Raw genomic sequence first — 27,913 nt, 5'->3', positions numbered from 1 at the left:
ACAGCAGCTGAGCAGCATACTTTGTTTAGAAACTTTCATCCTATGCTGCAGTTTGAGCTTGGAAAAGTCACACCATTTTCCCATATCATTTCTGCCATCTGCCCTCTGCCTTTGTTGGCATGTTTTTACCTTTAGATTCCCATATCCATTTTCTATACTACACAACTTCTAATTTACACTGATAGCAATTTGTTTTCTCTTTTCTGTCTAGTCTGGCAGTTATATTCCTTATGTTTGCTTCAGAGAGGGAGTACAACATCCTGTCCATTGCAAAGTTCTGTGCCAACTTTTCTTCTTATTGAGTTGCTGATGATGGATATAGCACCTTAGGATAATTGTAAAATGTAGATGTCCATAAAATATCTTCTGTTTTTTTCCTTCAGAGATAGAAACTTCTTTCCTTCCTCAGGAGTTGCCTTATAGTGTGAGAATGTCAAGCCAGGCTGAATGTTTCTTGGCTGTTTTTTATTTCCTCTTTTGGTCAAAAACTGCTGTCCATTTATTTTGTTTCTATTTTCCATGTTTTCCTTATCACCAGAGCTTTCCTTTGCACATTGTTGCTCTGGCATCGATTTCTGACCCTGGTAATTCAAGAAACTTTCATTTTCTTGGATGCTGTACAGGATTTGAAGCTTTCACTTCTGTATGCCTGAATGCACCAAAACTTTCTTCTGACTTTTAGTGAAAAGGGAAACGCAGCTTACCCAAAGTAGATTACAGCAGGTGCTCCATCATTCTCTGTATCTGCTGCTTGGTGTATAGCCATTCCTAAAATGTAAGAAATCTATTATTCCCTCCCATAAACTCACTCCAGAACTTCTGCTTGGCATTCCTATTAATGTACTCAGGAGTTCACCAGCCAGCCGACTTACGTTCTTAGCCACACAGCTCAACTCTACCATCTCACTAACAAGACAAATTAACCACTACAGTACTCACATTTATCATAGTTCCAAATGTCTTGATTACACAGCCTTCATGAAGACACAAAGGCTAGGTACAGATATTCAAAAAGCCCATGCTGGAATTGATCTTAGTTGTGTGGTTTTCTGTTAGTGGCATAGTTTAGCTTGGTATAGCGAACAGAACGCACATTTGCCCTTTGGGAAGTGGGGGGGAGCAAATATTAGGCCAGGTTCTGCCATTTTTAAACCAGTCTTTATATGCCAAACTTCTGTTCTGTTACAGGTGTAGACCGGGATCTGGTCACTTATATTAGTAAAAGTTTAATGCCTGTATCTGGCCAAATAGACCTCTATCACTTGGCTTATTCAGGGGGTCATGGCTAAGCCATGTCATCCTCACAGTATACTAACAAACAAATTAAATGCACTATTTCTAACTCCCACCCCTTCTCCAAACACAGGATCTCTTGCTGCATCCATCAGAGCTTTAATTGAGAAATATTTTTGTTGTACAGTAGTAGTATTAATTGATTCTTAGAATACTCAAATTTGTAAGTGGTTCTTTAAACTCACAGTTGATTTTAAGAGTGTCTCATATTTGAAACCATGTCTTTTTTTCCCCCTTTCTTGTAAACATCATAAAAATATATCCTGTTAGGACACGAGAGCATGTTATTAAATATTTAATGCAGAAATCACTGGGCGCTAATGAGGTGCTGAGTATACTCTTGGATTCCAAGGACAGAGCGGTGTTCTGTCATGTAAAGGTCTTGGATTCTGTTTTTTGGAACATGAACTAGGCAGAGCTGGGAGGAACTAGAAGCCCCTGTAGAGGAGGTGTCTTGCATTCCTGCTTTTTCATGCCCCTTCATGATTCTGTGGACAGTTTCCATAGGGGAAACCTTCAAATAGCTAGTTTTTAAACCTAGGAAGTGGAGGGTATTCTACTGGGAATATTTGTAGGGAGAGCTGAATAGCAGAAAGTACTTCTGTGCAGAGTAGAGAACAAAATTTAGCTCTTTGTGTTGTGGTACAGAATAAGATAATATTAAGTCTAATATTCACCTTTTAACATTTCCTTTTTGGGGTTTGTTTTCCCCTACTCCACCGGCAAATGGGGGTTAAGTGAAGCTTCTGCTATTTCTAGGCTGTAACTTGTCATTGATTGTTTAGAATAAATGATGTCCTACTTATGTTGCACCTTTGATTTCATGTAGATATATCAAGTAGCGTGTCTGTGTTTCCTCTTGTAAAAATGTGTAAAATTGTTTCATTCCTCCACCACAGCATTTTATCTGTGGTCTGCTTGAATGTTTTCTCATCATTCACAGAAATGGCTCAGCTCCTTTATAAAGCTGCTAAATTACACTAAAAGACTCCAAATGTGCATTCCAATATTTCCCATATAAGCAAGTTCCTTAATTGCAACAGGGTTGATATGTGATGTGCAACAAGAGTAGTGACTTGCAGTCATAACTGAGAAGGATGACCATGCCAATACAGGACTGACTTTGTATTAAGCTGTGATCTACACTATTCAGAAATCAAGAGAATGCCTATGTTACCTTATGCTTGTGCTGTTCTTGTACTTTGGGTCACATACCTTCTGAGAACAGGTGAAGTCAGATGAGAATTAAAATCATAATAGTCTATCTACATACTAGATTGTCTCTGTGTAAGTTTTTCAGTTCTTCCTGATTTCTGCTTGACAAGCTCTGATTAATACATGTGTTTGTGTCTAATTCACTTACTAAATAGAATTACTGATTGTGGCTGGGTAGGTGGATGTCCTATCGCAACGCTACAGAGACAGCCTCTTAGATGGAACAGACCCCCGCCTCAAGAAATTAGTGTGAGACTCCTCCCAGAGTTTCCTATTTTCTTCCCTTTGTGGGGAGGGAAAGTATCTAGTAGCAGTAACACCAGTAGCAGAAAAGGAGCTACATCTTTAGCCTTTTCCAGTAATAAATACATATAATCTCATTCTTATTCATTTTGTGCCTTGATCATCATTCCTGGGACTTTGCCTGCTTGTGCCAACTCACCAATAAGGATACTGCTGTGGGTGTGTGAGGCCATGGAGAAGATAAATGATTTGGTTATTAGTGCATTGAATAGACAGATGAGACAGTTCTACACATATATATGCAGAAGTAAGTGTGTGTGTGTGTGTGTGTGTGTGTGTGTGTGTAATTAATGAAGGGGCATTATATTTGTTTTCCTGAAATCTGGAGTGATGTGTAGTCGAATCATGTTCAACCTGGTGTGTACTCTCTCTTTGTGAAAGTACTTGTACTCCATAATAAAATCCTTTTGATAAAAGAAATGGATTGAATTCTTTCAGTATCTCAGGTTTTTGGTGGTCAACATGAAATGAATTGGTTTCTTTCTTGGCCCTTGTTGGATACAGATGTCCACAGTACAGTATATATTTAGGACTAAACTGGTGCTGACTGGTACTTTGGGCCATTGACTGCAAAATGGAAATTGAGAATCTTCCATCCCTATCGTTTGTTTTTCTAGAAAAGTAATGCTGGTGGGACATTGTCAGGGTAACGTGACAATGGGTGGTCTGTGTTGTACTTATTCTGTGGGTTAAGTAGGGAACTTGAATTCTTTTAGCACAGTCAGAGTAACTTCATTCAGTTTTAGCTTCACTTTTAAAATTGCAAAGGAAAGTCAAAAGCCAAAAAGGTTGAGTGGTAGGTGGAAAATAATGAATATAAAATAGGCTTCTGTAGAATAGATCCATAAGTATCTAAAAAACCTCTTAGTTTCAAAGCTACCCATACCTTGCTTAGAATCAACTGTTACTCATTTGTTAGATTCATTATGCATTTTAGAGAACAGATTAGAATAGGAGAAGAATAGGAAGATAAATAGAAGACTGACATTAAAACTTAAATCGTTGCATTTTTCTGTCTCTTGATGTCATCTTAGCTCTTTCTTTAAAAGCCTATAAGGTCAAATATTTCAAGATTAAATGCTGTTTGAGTGAAGAAGGAAAACAGACATAGAATGGTACTGTAGGATATTGAAAAGCAGAAGATGTATACAGTATGGTTTTCATCAGTTCATAGATGTAGAGTCAAAAGGGACCTGAGCAGATCATCAAATCTGACCCCCTGCCCTGGGCAGGAATGAATACTTGGCTCATATGACCCCTGGTAAGTTTAAGCTCATATGACCCCCGCTAGGTAGTTATTAAGCCTCCTTTTTAAAGACCACCAAGGTAGGAGCCAGCACCACTTCCCTTGGAAGCTGGTTCCAGATCCTGGCCACCCTGACTGTGAAGTAGTGCCTCGTGATGTCTAGCCTGAACCTACTCTCAATCAACTTGTGGCCACTGTTCCTTGTTACTCGGGGAGGTACTTGGGGGAACAGGGTCTCACCCATTCCTCTCTGGTCCCCCCTGGTAAGTTTATAGATGGCCACCAGATCCCCCCTCAGCCTTCTCTTGTGAAGGCTGAACAGGTTCAGGTCCAGTATCCTCTCCTTGTAGGGCTGCCCCCTTATCATGCGAGTGGCCCTCCTCTGGACCCTCTCCATGCTGGCCACATCCCTCCTGAAGTGCAGCACCCAGAACTGGACGCAGTACTCCAGCTGTGGCCTGACCAGTGTCACATGGAAGGGGAGGATCACCTCCTTGGACCTAATCATGATGCATCTGTGGATACATCTTTTTCTTCTAATTTGTATTCTAAATTAATTCTTGACCTCAAATAACTTTATTATCAGAACAGTTTAAAAATCTGTATTAATTTAGCTGGAATTGAAATTCTACTGAAGTAAGCTTCAACCACGAAATCTATAAAGGTGATAAAATGCATATGGTCTTTCAAGTGTGAAAGTTGTGGATGTACTGTTCTTCAGCATGTGACTCTACCATCAACTCATTTACAGTGGTTTCCCAATTCAGGGTGTGGTGGCAGGTAAAAACAGAATTGAGAAATATGGAGCTACACTTTTTTATAATTTAAACTAGCTAGTTATCACTAATCATTGTATAATCTTTCCTGTGGTGTTCAGATCTACTTTAGGATTTTAGCACACTGATTCATCCACAGCTAGTTGTGTCAGCCCCATGAGTGTAAGATCATACTGAAGTGGAAGAAGACGGGGATGGTCCTTCCAGCTGCATATTACTAATGGTACCACTCAGCTGGAAAATGTGATAGTGGGGGAAAAAATGGTGAGGGGGCAAACTTCTTTATCTGCTTCTGCTTCTGATGGGGTCCTGTGAGACTGGGCAGAGGATCAGGTTTTTGCTTTTGTAGGAAATGGAGGGAGCACAAGACACCCTTCTTCATGGCATAGATCCCTCTTATAAATGTGGGTAGTGACAGCAAAAAGAAGCTAATGTGGGATGGCGATAAAAGAGGTGTGCAGGGGGTATTATAAGCAGTGAAAGAGTTAATGGAGAGAAAAAGACAAATAGAAGTAAAGTGAAAAATAGGGAGAGAATTGGGAGGAAAAGAGCAAAAGTTGAGAATGGAGGGAGAGAAAAATGAGTGAGAAGGTGGAGATATTTAAAGTGAGGAGGAAGGAACTACTAGAAAGACGGGACAATAAATGGAAGTTTAATTTTGAGAAATACTGAGAACTCATTAGTATCTCAGTAAGTGAACATCTGAAAAGAGCTATTAAGGACCAGATATTACTAAAGTAATTGAATGTAGCTGGTAGCAGTGTCTGTAGTTAAGGTTGCCCAACAGAGTCCATTTCTAAAACCATGCTCTTGGGTGTTTATAGCTTTAAAGGTTTGGGTTGAGAGTTCACATGTGGGTTATTTGCCACATTATTTATCCAATATAATAAAAATGGAACAGCTGTTTCAGAGAGTGAAACAGGGTCAATAGTTTTGAGAAGCCCAAGCACTTCTATACTTTGACATTTGGCAGTGAGTTCACCCTAGGGATAGGAATATGGCTTTATTTTTCCCTATGAAAATCCACCCCAAACTGCCCAAGTCACAAGCCTTCAAAAATTGTGGTTTTCACATACTTAGTAGAGGCTTATTATGGTTTGGCAGGTAATATTGTCTGTACTGGGTATGCTCCAACCCAGGACTGCAGGATTTGAATAGAACTTAGTCTGTAACTGCATACTCCAGCTGTGATGGGCTAATGTGGTGCTGGGCATAGGAACTGAGATCAGGGAAACTGTTCATCTCATTGTTGTGCCTAGGCAGTTGGCAGGCAATAAAGGAAACAGATGGGGTGATAGATGGGGAAGATTCTGGAAGTATTGCAGGAGTAAGAGGGTGAGAATGAGGAGAAAAGGGGTAGGAAGCAAGAGAAAGGGAAAAGAGACATGAGCCACAGGCTGTGGAAGTAGATAGGGGCCAAGATACAGGTTGGGGGGAGGGTTGGGAGGATCAGAGTATAATAAAATTTTGGAAAAAATCTGCAATGTTGATTTTGTAATACCTGTTTTAATGTTATTCCACAAAAATGGGAACTCAAGATTCTAAAAGTGCCTTTAGAATCTTATATGCAATGAACATGTTACTATATCTGACAGTAATATTTATGTCATCTAAATAACGTAAGATTTGCCAGATCTCCTGAACAAAGTAGGCCCTGCTTTTCAGTGCGAGGAATCATTGCTACTTTGAATATGGTGACCTGGCTAACCAAAAGGTTCATTTTAATTTTAATTTCACTGGGTAGTACTTAAAAAGAATTTGCCAAAACTGTAGTGCATATGATAAGTGGAAAATTCCTGAGTACAGAACACCCTTTTACAGTATGTTTTGCTGCTATAAAGTTCCTGCTGTTGGTGGCTAAAGCTGTACTTTGTATTTCCCAAAGCAAAATAGAAAATGTGCTTCTGACCCTAAGGATTTTACCCATTAGATATGAAATTATAAGATCTATACAGTTGGCAGAAATGAACTAGGAACAGTGTGGGTAACATCAATATGGTGACCTGGTTTTTCAACAGAGCTTAATGCACAGCATAATGTAGAAAAAAAGTGTTTTTTTTTGTTTGTTTTTTTTTCAATTATTTTGAACAGGCTTTGAACCTGTGATCCGTGGACCCGTGGAGGTCTACAGACTCTACGGGATCGGTGAAAGATGACTGTGTTGTGAGAAGCGTGTGAATACCCACACTTGCAATTCATAGGGGTCTACACCTCCATTCAAAATTTCCAAAGAGATCCGTACCTCCATTCAAAAATGTTTAGGGGTCTTCAAATTGTTAGCGATATAAAATAGCGCATAATATTATGGGATAATATTAAACTTTTCTGTGTTGTTTTTTATATTAATTTCACATAAACATACCAAAGTTGGAAAAATCAGTTAATTTATATTGTGTCCCTTCTGATCCATGCACATTTTTGTGAACTGTACATATAAATTATGATTATAGCAGGTGTGACTGTTTAAACAGAATAAGCTTAGGGTGAGCATTTGCCTAGAAGACTAGGAGACCTTCAGGAGTGCCAATAGTGCTGAAGAAGTTGGTATTAATGATTCATTAAATGGTGCTCTGTTGTCTTAATTAGAAGCAGGCAACTACAGTAGCATGAATCTGCAGTCTTAATTGGATTGTGACCTGTTAATAATATGGGGCTTAATTTTAGTTTTCTCTAATGAAAAATTTGGAAGTGACTGCATGTCTGACTAACTGGTTGTTATAGAACTTTCATTCTGGTTTATTTTGTACCTTTGTATGTTATTTAGACCCCATATAATACCTACATTAAACTACTGGGAAATGTCAATTATTCTATGGAAACAATAACATTTGGACACTTTTTAAAAGAGAAACTTAAGCAATAAGCCCTATTAAAAGAGAATTAAAAAACACAGACGGTTCCTAAGGTATTGGGTCTCATGATGAGTTTGCAAAAGGGTTAGATTAGGATAAATTTAACTGAGATGTATTGACTCTCACTACTTAATTCACAGTACTGGGTTCACCTCTCACAATGACTATTTTGGCAGACTCCAGCATACGCTGCTGAAACTTGCTTAAATTCATGAAGGAGTGCGAGTACACATCATGCCTTTCCTCAAACAATTCATTGGTTTCCCAGATCATAATTACACTCTTCTTTCTTCCAGCTAGAGTAGTTGCAATTTACTTCATACAGATTTTTCCACCTGTTCATCCAGTAGGTTCATCCAGCCTCCACTTGATATCCTATTCATTTGGCCAATGTCAATTTAAGTTTTTGTGAAGGTCCCCTAATCTGGAATGGTCCTCTTTGTCATTTTCTGTTTATCTACTTCCAGACTCCAGTTGAAACTTACATTTTCTATTTTGTCTGAGAACTTTAATTTCCATTTACAAATACAGTAGAAAATCAGATAGTATCACAGCAAGCTCTGGGGTTTCTGTAGATGTTTTGTTATTCATGGAACTACAGTGTATTTTTCTCAGGAACTGTAAATCTATTGGATTTACTTGGTGAATCTCATGTGAACATGGGACTAAACTTTCTTGGACATTGAGTTTACCTGCAGAGATGACTTCTGTTGTACTAAATCTCACTGCTCTCAGAGTAAAGTATAAAACTCCACTTCTTCAACTTGGGTGTCTTACAGACCCAACTAAGCCAGCAGTTAAGCAGGAAGAAGACAGAAGGTAAAGAGAAATAAGACCAAGGCACAAAATGCTGTGAAATGCTGGAGTATACAGAAGCTGCTGGAGTATACAGAAGTTTCAGGAAGCACTTCAGAATGAAGTTCTTTAAAAAAGTCCCCATTTTTCAAGAGTCATTTTTTGAAGAACTTCATTCGTTCTTTGGCTTCGTGCATCTATACCATCACTGCTTGAAGGCACTTGGGGCACATTACAAAGCACATCTGTTCATGGCCAGCTCTCTGCTGATTAGAGGAGAAAAATTTCAAGCAGTATTAAATTTACTAATCAAAGTTTCTACTCTTGATTTTTTTCATCACAAGCCCTGTGATATTTGGTAACTTATAGGGCTGCCAGTTAATCACAGTTAACTTACACGATTAATGCAAAAACAAATTATTGCATTAATTTTTTTAATTGCATTAATTCTGCACATCATTTTGTCCAGTGGAGTGGACCAGCTCTGGACCAGCCAGAACCTACACACACAGCCCTGACCCCAGCCTACTCCGCAACTCACCTGCTCATGCTGAGCAGTGGCAGCGGGTGGGCAGAAGCTGCTACTCAGCACAAAGGAAAAGTGGCCCCTCTCCCTCACTGCTGCATGGCCCTTCTTGTTTCAGCTGCCCAGAAACCTCTCCCGGGCTGTCCTATGACTCCTTTCTGCTGCTGTCACCACTGCCTCCGGGGCACCCAGTGAGGCTGTGGTGGCAGTGCAGAGGAGCTGCAGGGCAGCCTGGGCATGGGCTCCAGGCAGCTGCAGCTAGACAGGCCCAACAGAAAGAATGACTGCTTTTATTCCATGCTGAGCAGCAGCTTCTGCCTGGCTGCTGCCACTGCTCAGCATAGGCAGGTGAGTTTGGAGCAGGCACAGGGCAGGCTGTGGTCAGGGCTGTTCACATGGGTTCCAGCTGGTCTGCTCTGGCCAGGGCACGTCCAGAGCAGGAGCAGGAGAGACTGGGGTTGGGGCTGGAGCTGTGTTCTCTTGGTGGTGGCGGGGGGGAGCCACACGGCGCACAGACTGTGGGCTGCTGGGGGTGGGGGTGGTGCTAACTATTGTTTAACTGTGCAATTAAAATTGTGATTAATTGCAACTACTTTTTAATCTTGCAATTAATTGCAATTTTTGTTATCATTTGTCAGCCCTAGTAATTTGATGGTATGTGGGCTTTTTGGTAAGCACAACTGTTAAAGTTAAGTTTGCATAAGTTTGGATTAAAAATAAAAGAAATTCTGACCTTTGTGGTTGCAGTGAAAAGCTTAGAAACAAAACGGTAACTAAAGAACATCAGGCTTGAGGATTGCAGGGGGATTGTAATAGGATTTAAGCTAACCTCATGATTTTTCACTCAAGGTCACTGTTTCAAATCCAGCTTTGAAAGATAGTACATCAACATTATTTCCATGTAATGGTGGTTTGGTGACTAATATGTAAGTTTGATAGTTTGTACTTTAAGTTTCCAGTGAAAGGGTATTCAGATTCATTAAAGAAAAGAAAATCCTGTTGTTCACTGTTTGGCAGGGAAACCCAAGACTAAAAGCTATTGCGAATGAACTGTCTTGGCCCCATATAAGACTTGTCAGTTCTATGGATAAAACTCGGTGTGTTATACTAAACCTATATGCCATCATCCTGGTTTTACCAACGGTAGGAAATAAAGCAAAGAGAAGAGAGTTTACTTGCCCAGTCATCCAGCTGGTCAGACCCAGGAATTCAACCTAGGATTATTTGATCATATTCCAGTGTTCCATCTACGCTTCCTCTGGAATTGGTGTCTCTTGGTCAGCACTGAGGCATATTTGCAGAAATTTAGTGATTAAAGTTCCTTCTTGTTGTCCATGCACCTGGACCTCCCTGCTATGGTACCACCAGGATCTCCACACAAATGGTGCCCATGGTTCTCGCTTCTACCCAAACAGAGCCTACGGTCCCTACCCCTACCCGGGTGGGACCCACATCCCCGGCCTCCACTCAGACGGAGCCCCTGGCTTCCTGTGGAGGCTGCCTGGCTCAGATGCAGGCAGCTAGATGTGGGAGCACTGACACCTCCCCTTGTGGGATGTGCTCAATGGTGGAGGCCCTGGAGTGCCAGATTAGGGAGTTTCTGGCAACGGTGTGGTAGCTGCATGCCGTTAGAGGTGCAGGGCAGGAACTGGACGTCTGCTTCCAGGCTCTCCACTGGATGGCTGATGGAGGAAATAAAGAGCTGCCATACAGTCCAGCCAGGAGTTGCCTGGGTGAAGGTAGTCTCAGGCCCAAGGAGGCACTACACCAGGGTGGCCACCTCCTTGGAGCTGCGCGACCATTTTGAACCCCTCACATCAGCAGAGCCAGCCAAGGGACTGGCTCCAGCGTGTGAGGATGGAGGGCCACCAGCAACTGTGCCTAGAAGAAGATGCAGAGTAACTGGGTGACTCCCTCCTGAGGGAGTGCTCTGTCACCCTGACCCCTTAGCCCGTGAGGTCTGCTGCCTCCCTGGGGGTTCATGTCCTGGATGTGACCGAGAGGATCCCCAAACTCATTCCCTGACCACCGTCCCATGCTACTCATCCACGTAGGCACAAATGATATGGCATGGAATAATCCTGACTCTGGGGGCTGGGCGCAGGGGCCTGGGGGCACAGATAGTTTTTTCCTTGACCCTATGGATCATGGGCCCTGGAGGTAAAGGTGCATCAGTGAGGTGAACAGAAGACTCCGGCGATGGTGCTATCACGAGGGGTTCAGCTTCTTTGACCATGGGTCGGCCTTCAGTGAGAGAGTTAACAGATTGTTGGGAAGGGATGGTCTCCATCTCACCTGGAAAGGGAAGAAACTCTTCTCGTCCAGAATGGCTGACCTACTCGACAGGGCTTTAAACTAAGATTGCTGGGGAACAGGTAGTCAACTACCAGTTCTAGCCCAGGTCATGTCAACCACAGTAGAAATAACTTGGGTAGCTCAAGGGAACCCACTCCTACAATAACCCAAGGAAAGGTCCTGTCCCATCACATAAGGAAGCCCAGGGATTCTCATGACAGACTCAACTGCCTGTATGCAAACACCAGGAGCTTGGGAAACGAGCAAGAGGAACTGGCCCTTCTCTTGTGCAATAAAAATGATGACTTAATAGGGGTAATGGAGACCTGGTGGGATTCCACCTACAACTGGTCTGTGGGTATAGAAGGCTATACCCTGTACAGGAGAGACTACTGGGAAGAGGGATGGGGATGTAGCTCTGTCAAGGAGCAGTACACTTCCCTTCAGACTGAGTTCACTAACCATGAAAGGCATCTTGAGTCCCTTTGGGTTAAAATACAGGGAGAGTATGGGGAAGGAGATATACTTGTAGGATTCTATTATAGACCTCCCCACCAAGAAGAAGAACTGGACCGCAAATTCAGTAGGGAAATGGCTGAGGCTGTACGGTTCTGATGCACGATCGTCATGGAGGACTTCAACCTCCCTAACATCTTGTGGGAAGAGCTCATGGCCAAATCTGACTGGTCGTATAGCCTTTTTGTTTGCATTGATGACCTCTACCTGATGCAAGAGGTCTACGGGCCGACATGGGGAGAGGCGCCGCTGGATCTGGTTCTGACCAAAGGGGACAATTTGGTGAGCAATCTGATGATCAAGGGAGAGCTTGGTGACAGCGACCGTGAACTGATCACTTATTCTGTCCAATTCAGGGGGGGCAAATCCCTCAGTAAAACAGAAATTCTCAGCTTTGGGAAGGCTGACTTTCACAAACTCAGAAGATTGGTCAGTCAGGTACTAAGAGGCCATGGACCCTTAGAAAGGGGAGTTCACAATGATGGTTGTTCCTTACAAATGCAATCCTTGAAGCCCAAGGGAAGTCCATTCCATCCCACAAGAAATACAGTCTGCAGGCAGGGAAGCCCCCTTGGCTAAACAGGGAACTGTTGGACCTCCTGAAACTTAAAAGAGAAATCTGTGCCAAATGGAAAATGGGAAGCATCACCAAGGAAGACTACTCAGCACTAGGCCGCACATGTAAAGAGTAGTCCAGGAAAGCCCAGGCAGAAACTGAACTCAGGCTAGCCACAGAAATGAAGGACAACAAAAAGTCCTTCTTCAGATATGTGGGAAGTTGGAGAAAGAACAAAGGCAATATTGGACTCCTGCGAGATCAAATGGGGCAGCTGACGTTTGACACCCAAGAGAAGGCCAATCTCCTAAACAATTACTTTGCCTCTGTCTTCCACCCAACCATGGGGTCACACTGTCAGACTGGATGCAAAAAACCCAGGGAGTGAGAGGCAGGCCCACAATTGATGTAGATAAAGTGAGGGAACACTTTGAGAGGCTAAACATCCGAAAGTCCGTGAGCCCGGATGAAATGCATGTAAGTGTCTTGAAAGAGCTGACAGGCATCACAGTGAACCCTGTGGCGAAGATATCTGAAAATTTGTGGTGCTCGGTAAGGTTCCAGAAGACTGGAAAAGAGCCAGCATGGTCCCAATCTTCAAGGAAGGAAGGAAGGAAGATTCAGTGAATTACAGGCCAGTCAGTCTGACGTCCATCCCTGGAAAGATCTTGGAGAAAATCATCAAGGGATCCATCAGCAACAGGCTAATGGAAGGCACCCTTCTGAACGCCAGCCAGCATGGTTTTGTTACTGGGAGGTCTTGCCTGACCAACCTCATCTCCTCCTATGACCAAGTGATATATTGCCTGGACACAGGAGACTAGATTTATGTCATATATGTGGATTTCAAGAAAGCCTTTGACTTGGTCTCTCACGATGTCCTCATGGTTAAACTGGGGAGCTGCGGCCTCAACCATCACACGGTCCAATGGCTGGGAAACTGGCTCTGGGGTCAGACCCAAAGAGTACTAGTTGATGGGAGTGAATCAACATGGTGTGAGGTGACCAGTGGCATCCCTCAGGGCTCAGTACTCAGGCCAGTTCTCTTCAATATCTTCTTTAATAATCTGGATTTGGGCATCAGATGCAGGCTGGCAAAGTTTGTGGACAACACTAAATTATGGAGGGATGTGGATAAACTTGAAAGGGTCCAAAGGAGAACCACCCATATGATCAAAGGTCAAGAGGGTAAGCCTTATGAGGAGAGTCTGATGAACTTGGGACTCTTCAGCCTGGAGAAGAGAAGGCTCGGGGGGACTTGATGGCAGCCTATAAGTATATAAGGGGTGTGCATCAGGACCTGGGAGAACAGTTGTTCACCAGGGCTGCCCAAGAGATAACAAGGTCTAATAGCCACAAACTCCTGGAAGGCTGATTTAAACTGGACATAGGAAAAAGCTTCTTTACAGTCTGTGTGCCTAGGGTCTGGAACTGACTCCCTCCAGAAGTGGTGCAAGCATCTACTCTGGATTACTTCAGAAGGCATCTGGATGTTTATTTTGCTGGAATCATTTGACCCAGGCAGGCTTCCTGCCTATGGCAGGGGGGCTGGACTCGATGATCTTGCAAGGTCCCTTCCAGCCCGTAACGTCTATGAAAATGCTGTGCCAGGCCCCTAGATGAATAGAAGACATCAGTTTGCAAGATTTGTAAATCCAGTACTTTCACCAGCATTAAATTCCTACACAAATTTTGAAATACAGAAAATGTGTGTGTGGGCAAGGGGGAAACGTGTTTTCTCCTTCTCTTTCTCTCCCCCTCTCTCTCATATTTATTACTCTACTTTCTGCCATTTTGCTATGCTTATGTATGCTTTATAGAAGTAGTAGAACACAGTAATAAAAAGCTTTCACTGCCAGCTCCTTCCTTTTTAATTCTTCCTGCCCCATAAATCTACTTTGCACATTGAGGGTCATGGAGCTATCCTTTATGTGTCATCACAAAGGGAACAGAGCAGTTCAGATGCAGAATAGTAGTACTGAATGTAGTTTCTTTTTAAGATAGTTCTTTGCTCCTATTTAGCTCACTTTATTTCTATGTAAGTTCATACTGATGACCAACCACATCTTGTTCTCTGGAAACTTTATGGTTCAATACATTTAGAAGTTTCTTTCCATTTTAATTTGTAATATACTATTTAAAAACCTTTATCCTTCATGCTTTGCAACATTGGTAAGATGAGTACTTGAGTCAGACTGATCCACTTTTTTTACTTCTACCTACCATTAATAAGCAGGAAACAAATAACATTTTAGCACAGATCTTTAATATCTCTGTTGTATTCTGTTCCATTCAGTTAGGATCTGGCTAGTTGAGCTGACACCCATTGAACTTGACTGTCCTGCCCTCAAATTATGTTCACTGGGGAAAAATGACTGCATAATTGAAGGACAGTGTCACTAATTAATTTGCAATGGTCCTATCTGTGGGAAGCCCTGGCTGTGAATATAATCTGCATCTAAGTCAAGAATATGGAGTATAGGAAGTGATGTGATTAAAAATATATATTTTAGTAGTTTTATATTTTTTTTTTGTCTCAGATGTTCAGATCTAACACTTTCTGTTTATAACGCCAAGGATGATTTTTTTTTTTTCTGCACAACCATCAGCACTGAAAAGCTACATCAATTAAGCTGTTTTCTGACTCTTACACCATGTTCAGTAATAGGGATTCTGGAAATGGAACATAGCTGACAGTTTTGTGATGATGCTTGAGGCAGAATTGTTTTCAGTTTCTTTTTTCTGTATTCACTCTGAAGTGTTAACTGTAACAAAAACTTGGTTTCCCATCTGTCTTAGGGTTTTATACTTCCATCCATCACCATAATATCTGAGCACCTGTGTAAAATCAATAGGTTTTCTTCAGTAAATAAATGTGACTCATAAAAATAAAGGGAGCAAACCATGTTGGTTACAAATATTTTAATATAATGTGTTGCTATAAAGAAGGTGCTTTTTTACAGAGTTCCTTTTCTAACTGAATTGCTTTTTGGGGCTTTGCCTGTGGCATAACCAATGACAATGCAAGTAATAATATGTTTCTGTAGTGCATTTTCAATTAACTTTATCATCAGTGCATCTGATACTTGTCTTTCATATGAATTTTGTTAAATAAAAAGGGGTTCATTGATTTTTATTTTTTTTTTCATTGTAGCATTTAGGATTGGGGAGTACAAAGTGGAAATAAACAGTATATTTGTTTACTTATATTTCAGGGGATATAATTTTTAATGCCCACTATCCAGAGCTACCACCGGATTTTATCTTTGGAGAGGATGCTGAATTCCTGCCAGATCCCTCTGCTTTGCATGTGAGTACAGCTTCAGTGTTTTATGTGATCATGATATGCTGGAGAGGCTTATGGAACAGTTTAATAATAGGAATTTAGTAACAATGCAGAATAATTTTAATCTGTATTTGACTCTCTTGTGAGCATATAGACATTTTCTCCTGCTGTAATGATTGAAACATTAAATAAAAACAAATTTTATGAAATCAACTTCAAATCAAGACAAAACATTGGAGGCCCCACATCTTGTCTGCAGTAAATACCCGATCAGAGTTTCTGTTTTAAAGAAAGCATTTTATCTACTTAGCACTTGATAATTTCCAATATTTGCTTCTTTACAGCAAAGGATTAAACTTTGTTCTTACCTTTAAAACATTTAATGGTTAGAAATTTGGTTGTGCTGTTCTTTTGGTACCATATTAATACCAGGAAGAGGAGAAACCAGGTGGAGACATACTGTGGACAATAATATTTGTCAGACAGAACTCTAAAATTTATTCTTACAGTGAAGTAGTACTGCAGTCAAAACAGGAGCAAGCTTTGGAGCGGAAAAATAATAAAAACCAACCCATTAAGTAGATAATAATTTGTTACAAAGTGTTGTTAATATGAAAATTGATATAAATTATCTAAATATGAAGTACTAGGTACTTGTTTGCCTATAATGATAATCTGTTCAGTTCATAAGTGAACTTTGGTTGTACACATGTAATATATCCCATTAGGGTGTTTCTCCAGTCTGAAAAACATGCCTCTTGTTTAACACTCTAGTATCTTTCCTGCCTAGTGGGAATCATGAAATAACTTCAAGTTTTCCGTAAAGATTTTGTAGTTTTGCTGGCTGCTGCTTGTAGCTGGTTTTATTCACTTGATGAATGATGATAAACATCGAGGGATCTTTTAGTCATGAATGCATGAGAAATGCATGCATTTGTCAGCAGTAGGTGGCAAAAATTCACTGTGGGCTTGTTATTAGTCCTTATTCTATTCCTACCAGTGTGTTCTCTTTTCAGCTATCCTATATCCCCGTAATACTGTACCTGCACTTCTGCAATCATGGAAATATGCAGCTGTGACACTGAAAATGTCCTGTCTCTTACTATGGTACATCGAAGAGGCTAATTAGGTAGAGATGCTATTTCATGCTGAAGGTTAAGTTTTATTTGGTTCAGATTATTGCTAAATGAGCTAGAGAAAGCTATATGTATTTTGGGATGTTTCATTTAGATTTCTCTAGAATTACTGTTTCTGTATCTTGACAAACACACTTGTTAACTCAAAGCAGGGAGGCATAAAACTGAAAATACCAATTTCTCTTTCACTGTTGCTTTCAGAACACCGAAGAATAAAAAAAAAATCACAAAAAGGGGAAAGTATTTTTTTTATTCACAGTTTTTAAGATGTGTGTATACCATAGAGAGAAACAAAATTAATTGCTTAAATAGATTTAAATAGCTTAGTATTGTTACATCTGTTCAGGAATTTGATTTAATGATGGGCTGCTATCCCTATTTTAGGACTGTCTCATTAATTGTCAAATTCTTTATGTTCCCAGGCAAGATGTAATAATCTAGCACCTATTGTATTTTATTTATTATGTCCTTCAGAGAAGTTATCGAATATATGTTGTAATAAGTGAAGTCTGACATTTATTATCAGTCTTTAATTCATCAGGCACCTGACTAGACCTCTTATGCATACACTGTGATTCAGGGGATCAGTGGTTGCCTACTTTAATTCATTTTCAGTTCTCTGTTTGTAATATTCCAATTTTCTTAGTGGTAATTATCGCAACGTCAGTTAAAGGTTTGTCTAATCATCAATGTACAAACTAAAGACTAACATTTTTGTGTAATAAAAAGAAAAATGAAAAGTCCAACAAAGGTATCTTTTGAAGGAAATGAAACTTGAAGGGAATTCTTCACACCTTGAAGAGGGGCTATTTATATAAAAGCTATTGATAAGTAAGCCAGTACAACAAGAGTCTGTATTTTGACTAACCATACAGCATATACATCAGGTATACCTGCCATGTTTCTAATGTTAAACAATTACATAGTGATACCAACCCAAACTTCTAATCCAGCACTTCCCAAACTTTTCTTCAGTAAGGCCCCTCATTCCCAACCCACAGCCCCTCGCCTCCACAACCCCATCTACTGACGTTGTGACCCACTTTGAGGTTGCAACGCGCAGGTTAGGAACTGCTGTTCGAATCCCTTTGCACGCTTCTTTTTGTTTTATTCACCTTTTTTGCTTATTATCTTGCTCACTGATGTTTTTTTACCATGAATACTAGCTTTGATGCTCTTTTTGTGTGCTTCTCTCACAGGCACCTGCATGCTTTCATACATGTCACTTCCAATACACAGGCATCCTTTCTATGTTGACTGCAAAGTTCCTCTTCTCCCTTAGTTGGCATCACTTCCTGAAGGCCTATTTCTTTCATGACACCTACAAGATACTAATTACATAAGATGTCTGATATTTTAATTAATTAGAAACTTCCACAAATCAACACCCTTCCTTTAGTGTGTTGCACTCCAGCAGTGTTGTTACCTTTGAAAGTTGTTCTTGTCCCGTTCCTGGAGGCCCTCTATTCTGCCTTGCCTCCAGTTAGTTAAGTTCCTTGCATTGTTAGAAATGTAGCATACACATAGTTTCTCACAAATATGTATGTGTGTATTGTTACTACAATTAGCACTTGATTAGCTCCTTTAATGCAAAGTTGTTCTTCAAGATTAGTAGGATATTTTACCCGCTGGCTATAGGAAAAGCTTGGTTAACAGACTGCGCATAATTATATAATGAAACACTTCAATTTTTAAGCAATTATTTATACTTTTTTGTAGTAGTTTCTGGCTGTCAAAACTGAAGGAACAGAAGCATTGAAGTAAATGCAGTCCAAAGACTCCTTAAACAAAAAGCAAATGTAGCAGAATTCCAGAAGACAGCAAATACGAAGCTGTTCTTTCAATGACCACAGCTGCCTTAGCGGTTTGTTTCATGGCATGCCATCAAATGTTGCTATATGAGTTGTGTCATACATTGCAACTTGCCTAAAAATTACAAGCACTGGATACTTTAGATTCCTTGAGCTCATATGAGTCTTGCATGGCTTTCAGTAAATTTGCCAATGGAAAGTTGAATGAAAGAACAGCTGATGACTTTCACAAATTCATCTACTTTCTATAAACTGAGAGTGACCTTCACTTCAGCAATCTGAAAAGAACATGTATCATTGCTAGGAATTGCTTCACTAAACAGCTAATACAGGATGTCAGAAATAACTTTTAAAAATAAGTTGTGTTCTATTTTAAGCTTCTGCTTTATTTACAAGATGCTAAAAGTACACCAACAAATCACACCAAGCTTTCTGAATGAATACTCTGAAATTTCTGCAGGTAGGGCAAGATTTTAAGCACGGATTCAGCAAAGTGTTAACGTCATGTTAGACAAAAGCAGATTGTTAACTGTTCTGACCAATTGGGGGTCAGAATGCTTTAGCATTTTGCATGATTTGAGCTCTTAATGACTCAGATGTGCTACTGTACTTTCATTTACAAAAACTAAAGTTATTGCCGTTTGACATTCTGCAGTTCTGACTCGGTTCTGCATTAAAAGATGATACACATTGCTGTGTATTTTGTTAAAATGAACTACCACACCTGGACAAAGTGGGCTTCCCATGCCAGAGTTTTTTTGTGTGTATGCCTGAGAGATGTCTGAGATGGTATCAACCTTATATTTTATGTTGCTTGGTTGTTACAAATGAAAGCTTGGCAAAATGCTTTAAAATTATGAAGTGGAAGGCACTAGGCAAGATCAAAGTGTTTTAGAAATAAATGTGTATTCTTTTATTTTCATTTTTTTAAATACTGTTGTAAACTACAGATATACATTTCTTTTTTCTTGTGTGTGTATATAATAAAAATCAGATTCCCAGGATGTAAATAGAAAAGTTCTCCCCCTTTGCAGTGTTTATTCATTTTGGTTGGCAAGTATTAGAAATGTATTAAAAAAAAACAACAACGTATGATTCACTCTATTCCGATATTAAAAATTCAATTGGCACAAAATAAGATTAGTGATTCTTGTGTACGGATGAGATTAATTTGGAGCTCATTACAATGACGCCAGTTTGAGTAACAAGAATTGTTTGTTATGTTAGCCTACTTGATTGTTAGTGTGAGCCAGTTAATAATTGAAGTGCATATGCAAAATGTTAACCCTGGTTTTCCAGTGTTTTGTAGTATGTTCTGCTTGGCAGAATATAGGCAGCAGTAGTAAAACTAAGCTACCTTTTTGAGTTTGGGAAGAATATCCCGATTGCCAATATACAGTAGAGATTTGAATCACTATAGAGTCAAATCATCCATTTATTCTACTGAAATGCAGTAATGGTGTTTCCTTCATGAAGATCTTTCACAGAACATTGACTTCTTAAGGTTTTTATCTGGTCTTTCTAGGCCTTAATGATCCTGCAGTCCCACCATAGTAGCAGGTATGATTCTTTACAAAACCTTCATTTATTTTTGTTTGCTCTTCCCTCTTTGAAGTGGCTATATTTTAAAGACCAGATAAATTATTCCTTCTACTTATGACAGACAGGGTTCCTTGGGTAAATCTGATTATCTTTTCTTAGACCAACTCAAATAGTTGGAAAAATTCTTCTTTGCAAGCTTTCAGGTACAAATACCCTTTGTCAGGCTGAGGAAGCTCCTGTAGTTGGGCTGTGCTCAGAAGGCACCTATCCTGGGCTCATTTTTGCACATCTTTTATATTAATGCTGCTTTAGTGTTGTTGTGCTTGGGATGTATTTGTAGATACAGTTCCCTGTATCTTGACCTAGGATTGACAAAGAGTTGCTTGTTTAGTTTAAAGCATTCTGAAAAGATGTCCCAGCTGTCTGTAGCTTCTCCTGTACTAATATGGTGAGAGGGTAATGCCAATTCTAGGACCTCTTCGTTATTTATTCTATCCATCCATTTTGCTATGAAAATTCTATGTAGATAAAACTATTAGAAGGTGCTAAGTTTGTATTAGATGGTCTTAAAATCAATCCTATCTTTTTTCAGCCTAAACCTAAAAATATGATCATGACTTTAGTTTCAACGTGCAAGCTAGACTTTTTTATGAAGTATTTGTAAGCAGATATATTAATACTGTTACACCAGCTTTCCACTTGGCTTGTCTAACTTGTGAAGTTGAAGAATTCTGGCCTTGGTTTAGGATGTTTGTATTTTCATATGTGTAATTCTTGTGATGAACTACACAACCTATCATGTAAGTACGTTAGTTTTTGCCTAAACCGTTAACATTTTCAAATACAGTTGCTAGGTACTTTTTTTTTTTTTTGAAGTTTCAGAATGGTTTTATATTTGCAAACCTATATGCTTTGGCACAGGTGTTCTAAGTTTGACCACTTTTCTAAAGGACAAAAAAGCTATCAATTTTCCCAGGATGGTACATAGTCATAAAAATATCAGGAATGAATTATGTATGTAAGTATTTTAAAAAGGATGCACTTTTATTTGAACACTGATGCTATATAGTGAGTCTACAGTAAGCTTATCAAAGAGGGTCACATAGCATAGGTAAAGCACTTCTTAGTTTTCTAATTATTGTTGCCTTGAGAAAAGCGTTGCTTTTTTTTAATATTCTATGCTTGATGATGTGTGGGCAGACTTCTAGTTGTTTGGGTGATTTTAACTGCACTTTCCCACACTTTCTTACTTTTCTATATTTATTTTTAAGTTTAATCTTGCTTGGAAATTCAGGCACGTATTTTAACAAGCTACAATCTTCTCCTTAAGAGGTTTTCCCCTTAAATATTTAGAGATTGAGCTGCAGGTTAGCCAAGTCTGTTTAGAGAAATTCTCAAAACAAAACATGAAGCTTTTATAAAATATTTCAGAATGGTTCAGTGATTGGAGTCCTGTTTAAAGGTGCAAGATGTTCAGAGACACTGCCAGATCCTGTTACCTACGTTTCCCATTTAGGATAATTTTCCATATGGAATCACCCTGTCATATAAAATACTCTCCTTTGGATGGATGAATCAACTGCATGTAAAATGCTGGTATAAGTCGAAGTGTTCATTTTCTCAGAAATTAATGGAACTTTCTCAAATTTCCAAAAGGCATTGCTCCCTCAGCACAATATTTTTTGAAGAGCCAGACTCAGAAGGGATTTGAAGGATTGAATAATCCCTTGAGAGAAGGTTTAGACCCTTGTTCTTGCTACAGTAGCTCCATTTTATTCCTTTTAAACTTGCACACCTGTACAAACTTGCTATCTCTAGTTTGTGAAACCAACATTGGGGGTTGTCAGGACCTTTAATTTTGCTTAGAAGAATAATTTCTAAGCAGCTTCACCATAACCTGTTCTGTTGGAATTTAATATATGAAATATATCCTTAAATTCCCGCTGGCTAAAAGTGACCATCTCAGTGTAAAGCAGAGTTATCAGACAGCTGAGTAAACACATTTGGGTAATACTGGTGAAATATTATCACACAAGTCTATTAGAATTTTCTTTGTTGCTTCATAGAAATGGACACCAATGGATATGCATAGGGACTGTGAACATGACAACTACCAGAACGTAAAGCAAACAAGAGAAGGAATATATATTTAAACTAGCACGTGTGCCACAGCTGGCATGAGCAGCCTCTGTGTGTGTGTAGCGTGTGGCAGAGTGGGGAGGAGACATGCACCATAGTACAGGTACTTCTCACTTAACATCGTCCTGGTTAACTTGGTTTCGTTATTACGTCACTGTTCAATTAGAGAACATACTTGTTTAAAGTCATGTAATGTTCGGTTATAATGTTGTTTGGCTGCCACCTGCTAGTAAGTAACTACTGTGATGAAATTGGATTCGCTTAACATTGTTTTGCTTTGTCGCATTTTTCAAGAACGTAACGACGTTAAGCGAGGAGTAGCTGTAGTACATAGGACACGGGACACAGGCAGGAAGCAGAAAGCAAAGTAGCAGATTAGACAGGAAGCACAGAGGGCTGGGACTAGAAAGCAGAGCAGCCAATCGGGCAAAGGAAGGAGATCGGAGTGGCACCCACAGAAGGTTTTGGGCTAATTTGTGGTATGCCTGCCAAAAAGTTTGGCCTCCACTGATCTAACTATAGAGCTTGGCTTTCACTTTCATTTGGAATTTTATTGAATTTGTATATTGTCATTGCTCTAATACATTTTTAGGAGTTTTTATGCTGGGTTGCCTGCTTTACCTTTTATTAAGGCAGCTGTAGGTTTTATACAGTACTTGAATGTTGTCTGTGGATTGAACACTTTAAAAATAAAACTTTTCCTAATTTTAAAAAATATTCCAAATTGTGATTTTTCAGAGGGAGAGGAAGGGAAATTAATGATTTTTTTTTTCAAATGTGAAAAGCTTTTCTATTAAAAACATTTGCAATCTACATCTAGACAGCAATCGTATGCCAAGCTTCACCCACGGAAGTTTTAAAGAGCCAAGATATCTAAACTTGAAAATCTGGGTTTATAATAGAGGTGCCAACTGCACTCTGTCTGTATTTCTGTGAACAATGATTTATCCAAAACAATACATGCAGCTTTGGTGTGTACTGGTTGGTTAAACTTTAAATTCTGATTTTTTTTTTTTCCTAATTTTTATAGCTATTTCTTTGTCATTGAAAACAGATGAACATATATTGGTAATCGCTAGGCTGTTACTAATTTATTGAAAATGTTATAATAGGCTTCTTTTGATGATGATAAAATGGGATGGTAAATCTTTCACTAGAAGAGAGGTAGTTAGCTGCATTAGTCTGAAATCAGGCAGAAAGCAGAGTAGAGACTCACCTTATGTCTTAGTCTATATATAGAGCAGAGGCTTTTGTGAACTGAAGTTCACTTCATCAGATGCTGTGAAAGGCTTTCAACATCAGGTTGTTGCTCAAATCAAACCAGATAAGATTTTTTTGCTTTGTCTTATTGTTTTGGTGGTCTGTGTGCAATAAGCTTGTTGATTTTAAGTTCGCTTTCCTGTAGAGAAAGCAGCATGATAGTTGGCACTAATTAGCAGGCTTGTTTATTGTCCCAGCAGGGAAGTCGGTTATTGAATGGGCTATGGCCATGTGGTCTCTCAACTCTAGAAATTCTTCTCACTCAGTGTTTAGGATCATTTGTAGATTAGTATGAAGGAAGCTGGCATTACTATAACTAGCATGCTGTATCTGTTCTGTGTGTAAGTAGAAGATTACCTTTTTGGGTTATTAACTCGGTACCTCTTGCTAGCAATAAAACAATTAAATTCCATGAAACGTAAAATAAATAGCTCAGTGATAGTTTTGAGTGGAAACAGAATGCAGCATTGGTTCCTCTTCTTTTTTATCAGAAACTTCCTTGTTGTTCTGGTATGTGTACACACCTGTTTTTTCCTCCTCAGTGTTAATGTGTTGGAATCATACACATACAGTTTTTATCATTTTACCTTTCTTTTTTGTTTTTTATAAAATGAAAAAAGTGTGCATTTCCAGTCCCTTGTTCCATTAGCACAAATAAATGGGTAGCTCCTTATTAGCTGTCTTGCCATAAGAGACTTTACCTATATTTAAAAGGATTTAGTGCTCTAGATATATGCCATTATGTTTTTAGGAGTTTTTTGGAATAGTTTAAACTAGCTTTCTTAATAAAATAAGGTATTGATGACCAGAATGCGTTGCTTGACCAGACTTTTGAAAGATTAGCTGTATTTATCACAAGTCATTAACAAGACAATGGGCACATCTTTCCAGCAGGTACCTAGATACCTGGATTGTAAATCGGAGTGCTTTGCCAGTCTCTTGGATGTTGACTCTATCATCTGTCTTCCTTCTTCTCCCTTTCCTTCTGAGGGTAAAACTAAATTGAACAGGTTTCAGCAGCTGGCCCCCAGACTGGTTTCAGAGGCTTTGGCTATGCTCTGCAGACCTTCTAAAAATATCTCCAAATAGTGGGCGTTTCCTCCCTTACCAGAAGCATCTGTAGTCTCCAGGCCCTGTTTAGTGGATACTTCTCAAAATACTGTTGTGTGTGGAACTGCCTTTCTTGGCTGTGTAATAAAATACAATACTCAAATACAAAGTCTGATATCCCTTCCTATCCCATGTGGGTTTCTTAAGGGTTGCTGTTCACTTGTCTTAAGTAGATGGGTTGGACGTTTTCCTGAGGGCTTCCATCTCTTTGCCCTCCTGTTGTACTCTTGTTCTCCCTGTGTAGATAATCCCTGGGCCATCCTGGATTTTTAAATTTAGCTGGTCAGTTAATTTGTTTTCTTGTTTTCTACTTGTTTTGATTTTACTCATCTTCCATTTTGTCCTGGAATAGAATCTAAGCTCAAAAGAGAGATAATCCAACACCCTTGAACTGATTCAGGATTCACTTTCTAGACAGATGCATATCTAGCCTCTTCTTCAAAATTTCTGGTGAAAGTTCCATAGTTTTCCTAGATAACTTGTTCTGTTATCCTGTCCTTAAAGTTAGGAAGTTTTTTCCCAAGATCTAAACTAAATCTCAGCCAATTGTCTTGCTCCTGTCTTGCTCCAAGAAAGAATATATTGTTTTTCCTCCCTTATCTTTCTGGCAGCCTTTCAAGTACTTGAAAACTGATACGCTTCCCCTCCTCTTCCCTACCCCTTCACCCCCTCAACCTTCAAACTAACCATACCTGATTCTCCCAACCTTTCCTCTTATGGCTTGCTTTCCAACTTCTTTTTTAATTTTTGTTATTGGATCCTCTCCAGTTTCTCTGCAGCCTTCTTAAAGTAAGAAGCCAGAAATGGACACAGTGTTCCAGCTGAGACCTAACCAGTGTTGAGCAGAGCAGAGTTGTCCTCTCCTGTGACTTGTGTAGAATGCTTTTGTTAACGCAACCCAAAATAGCATTGGCTTTTCTTGTGACAACATCCACATTGTTGACTCTCACTAAATTTGTGATCCAGTGTAACCCTTTATCCTTCTTGGCAATGCTACTGCCTACCCTGTTGTTCTTTTCTCTATTTATATATATATTTTTTTCTTTGCTATGTTTAACATCGTACCTTTGTCAAGTTTGATTTTCTTGTCCATAGCATAGTTCTCCAATTTATCAAGATCCCTTTGAATTTTATCCCTATCCTTCAAAGTGTCTGCATTCTGTTCTAGTTTTGTATCATCTGCAGACTTGATCAGCTTGCTCTTTATTCTTTCCTCCAAGTCACTAATAAGAATTTAAACAGTTTAAACAATACTGGACTTGGAACAGACTACTGTGAGACTTGGACACCACCTGCAAGTCTGACATTGATCCATTAATAATTAGTCTTCAGTTGCAGTTATTTAACTAATTATATATTCATCTAACAGCATCCCTATCTAGCCTACATTTCTCTCTTGCTTATAAGAGTGACATGTAGGACTGGGTCAAAAGCCTTTTTGAAGTACAAAACTATCATATTTACCCTAGTCCAAAATGAGTTTGAATTTAAGATGCTCCCCACCCCCCCTTGCGTAATTAGATTCTATACGTGGAGCATGTATACATTTGCTGTAATTTTCCATGTATAGAATCTAATAATTGGAGGGTCAGCTTTAAATTCATCTGTCCCACTGCTGAATAGGAAAGGAAGCAAGCAGCAGGGGGAGTCAAGTGGCCTAACCCTTGTCCCCTGGTGCTTGTCATCCCCCACCTGTTGTCCCCCTGCTGCCTTTGACCCTGTCTACTCTGCTACTTCCTCCTCTGGTGCATGGCTCCCCTTCTCCCCATGGTGTCTGAACTACCCTGCCCTTGCTACCTAACCCTGCTCCAGCCCAGAGCAGGGAGCACATGGTGGCTCTGACCCCTGCTTGACCAGGCAACAGTGACTACAGAGGAGCAGCTGCAGCTCTAGCCTTGGCTTTGGGACGATGTCTAGGTTGGGGCTGGTGTTGGAGCTGCTGCCACCGCTGCAGCCTGCTTGGGCAGGGGCTGGAGCCACCATGTACTCTGTGGCCCAGGCTGGAGTGGGGCTGAAGCCAGAGCTCCAAGTGAGAGTAAGTGATGGGAGGTGGGGCAAAGGGATCATGTGGGGGAAGCAGCAGCTCTGACTTCAAGCTCAGGCCAGGGCTAGACCTGGGGCTACAGTGGCCACTTTCCCACCCTGCTCCTTATATTAAAATCCAAGTACGAGGCTTTTTTTTCCCTTTGCAGGGGTGGGGGGGGGCACCTCATCTTGGACTCAAGTAAATATACTATTATGTCCTACCATATTACTTTCACGTACCAAACCAAGTACACTGTTAAAGGAGGAAACAAAGTTTATGAGTTGTGACTGTTTTTACAAATCCATGGTTGTCTTCTAATGGCCAGCACTGCATCCTCCACATATATTTATAGCTTGAATGCTTTAGGATTTGTTTTGGTAACTTCCCAGTATTCCAATTAGACTGACCAGTCTGCAATTCCTGGGACCTCCTTTATTCCTTTTCCTAAAGACAGGCATTACATTTGCAGTCCCATGGGACCTCATTTAACATCCAAGAGTCTGCAAATAGTTCAGTGGCTCTGAGATGTCTTCAGCTCGTCCCTTCAGTATCCAGGGTAGAGTCCATCAGGCCTTGTTGACTTACTCAGATTCGTCAAAAGCTCTCTGACCTATTCTGTAGTTATGATCCACATCCTTTCCTTTACATCCCTTAAATTAGTGTTGTTAGGTGCCTGACTGCAGGTTTGATTTTATTTTTTTAAATAAAAGTAGACATTTTCTGTGCATCTTTATGACCTCTGTTGATGGTTCACCAAATCTGCTGCTTAGCACTTTTCCTGATCTTTCTTTTAATCTGACTTTTGCAGAACCCATTCTCATTGTTTAACATGTCTTGCCAATTGTAACTCATTTTTGCCTTTCTTTTCTGATTTTTCTCCCTGTCTGTATACCCTGTTCCTTTGGTGTATCTGTCCTATTGTTTGCATGCACCTCTTAATTTTTCACTTGCTCATAAAAGCTCCTTCTGTAGCCACATCAGTCTCTTGCTGTTCTTATTTTTATTTTGCATTGGAACAGCTTGATGCCCTTTATGTCCTGAGAATCATTAATTCTACCATATTATGTTCATGTCTTCCCAAGTTTTAATCACTTTCATGCCTGCAACCATGAGGTGGTTGCTCCTCAAGGGAGCGATCCTGACAACACAAGGGATGGCCATCCCATCTTGTAGGAAGGGTAGCAAAAGGGCACAGCAGCCCCCTTAGCTCAGTAGGGAACTTGAGGACCC

At 39.9% G+C, this 27,913-nt stretch overlaps 1 protein-coding gene across 2 annotated transcripts in view; it reads left to right on the top strand.

Moving 5' to 3' along the window:
- Positions 1-27,913, top strand: part of BRE (brain and reproductive organ-expressed (TNFRSF1A modulator)) — a 378,642-nt gene that overhangs the window by 43,523 nt on the left and 307,206 nt on the right. For both annotated transcript variants that reach the window (XM_019526837.1, XM_019526838.1), the window contains exon 4: positions 15,589-15,683. In XM_019526837.1, coding sequence (XP_019382382.1) covers positions 15,589-15,683 — 95 coding nt within the window. The remainder of the gene's footprint in view (positions 1-15,588; positions 15,684-27,913) is intronic.

Source organism: Gavialis gangeticus, unplaced genomic scaffold, assembly GCF_001723915.1.
Source record: "Gavialis gangeticus isolate Ggan-Ray unplaced genomic scaffold, GavGan_comp1, whole genome shotgun sequence".
Taxonomy (NCBI): Eukaryota; Metazoa; Chordata; order Crocodylia; family Gavialidae; genus Gavialis; species Gavialis gangeticus.
The sequence above is the reverse complement of the archived record's forward strand: the minus strand, read 5'-3'. Positions and strand labels throughout refer to the sequence as shown.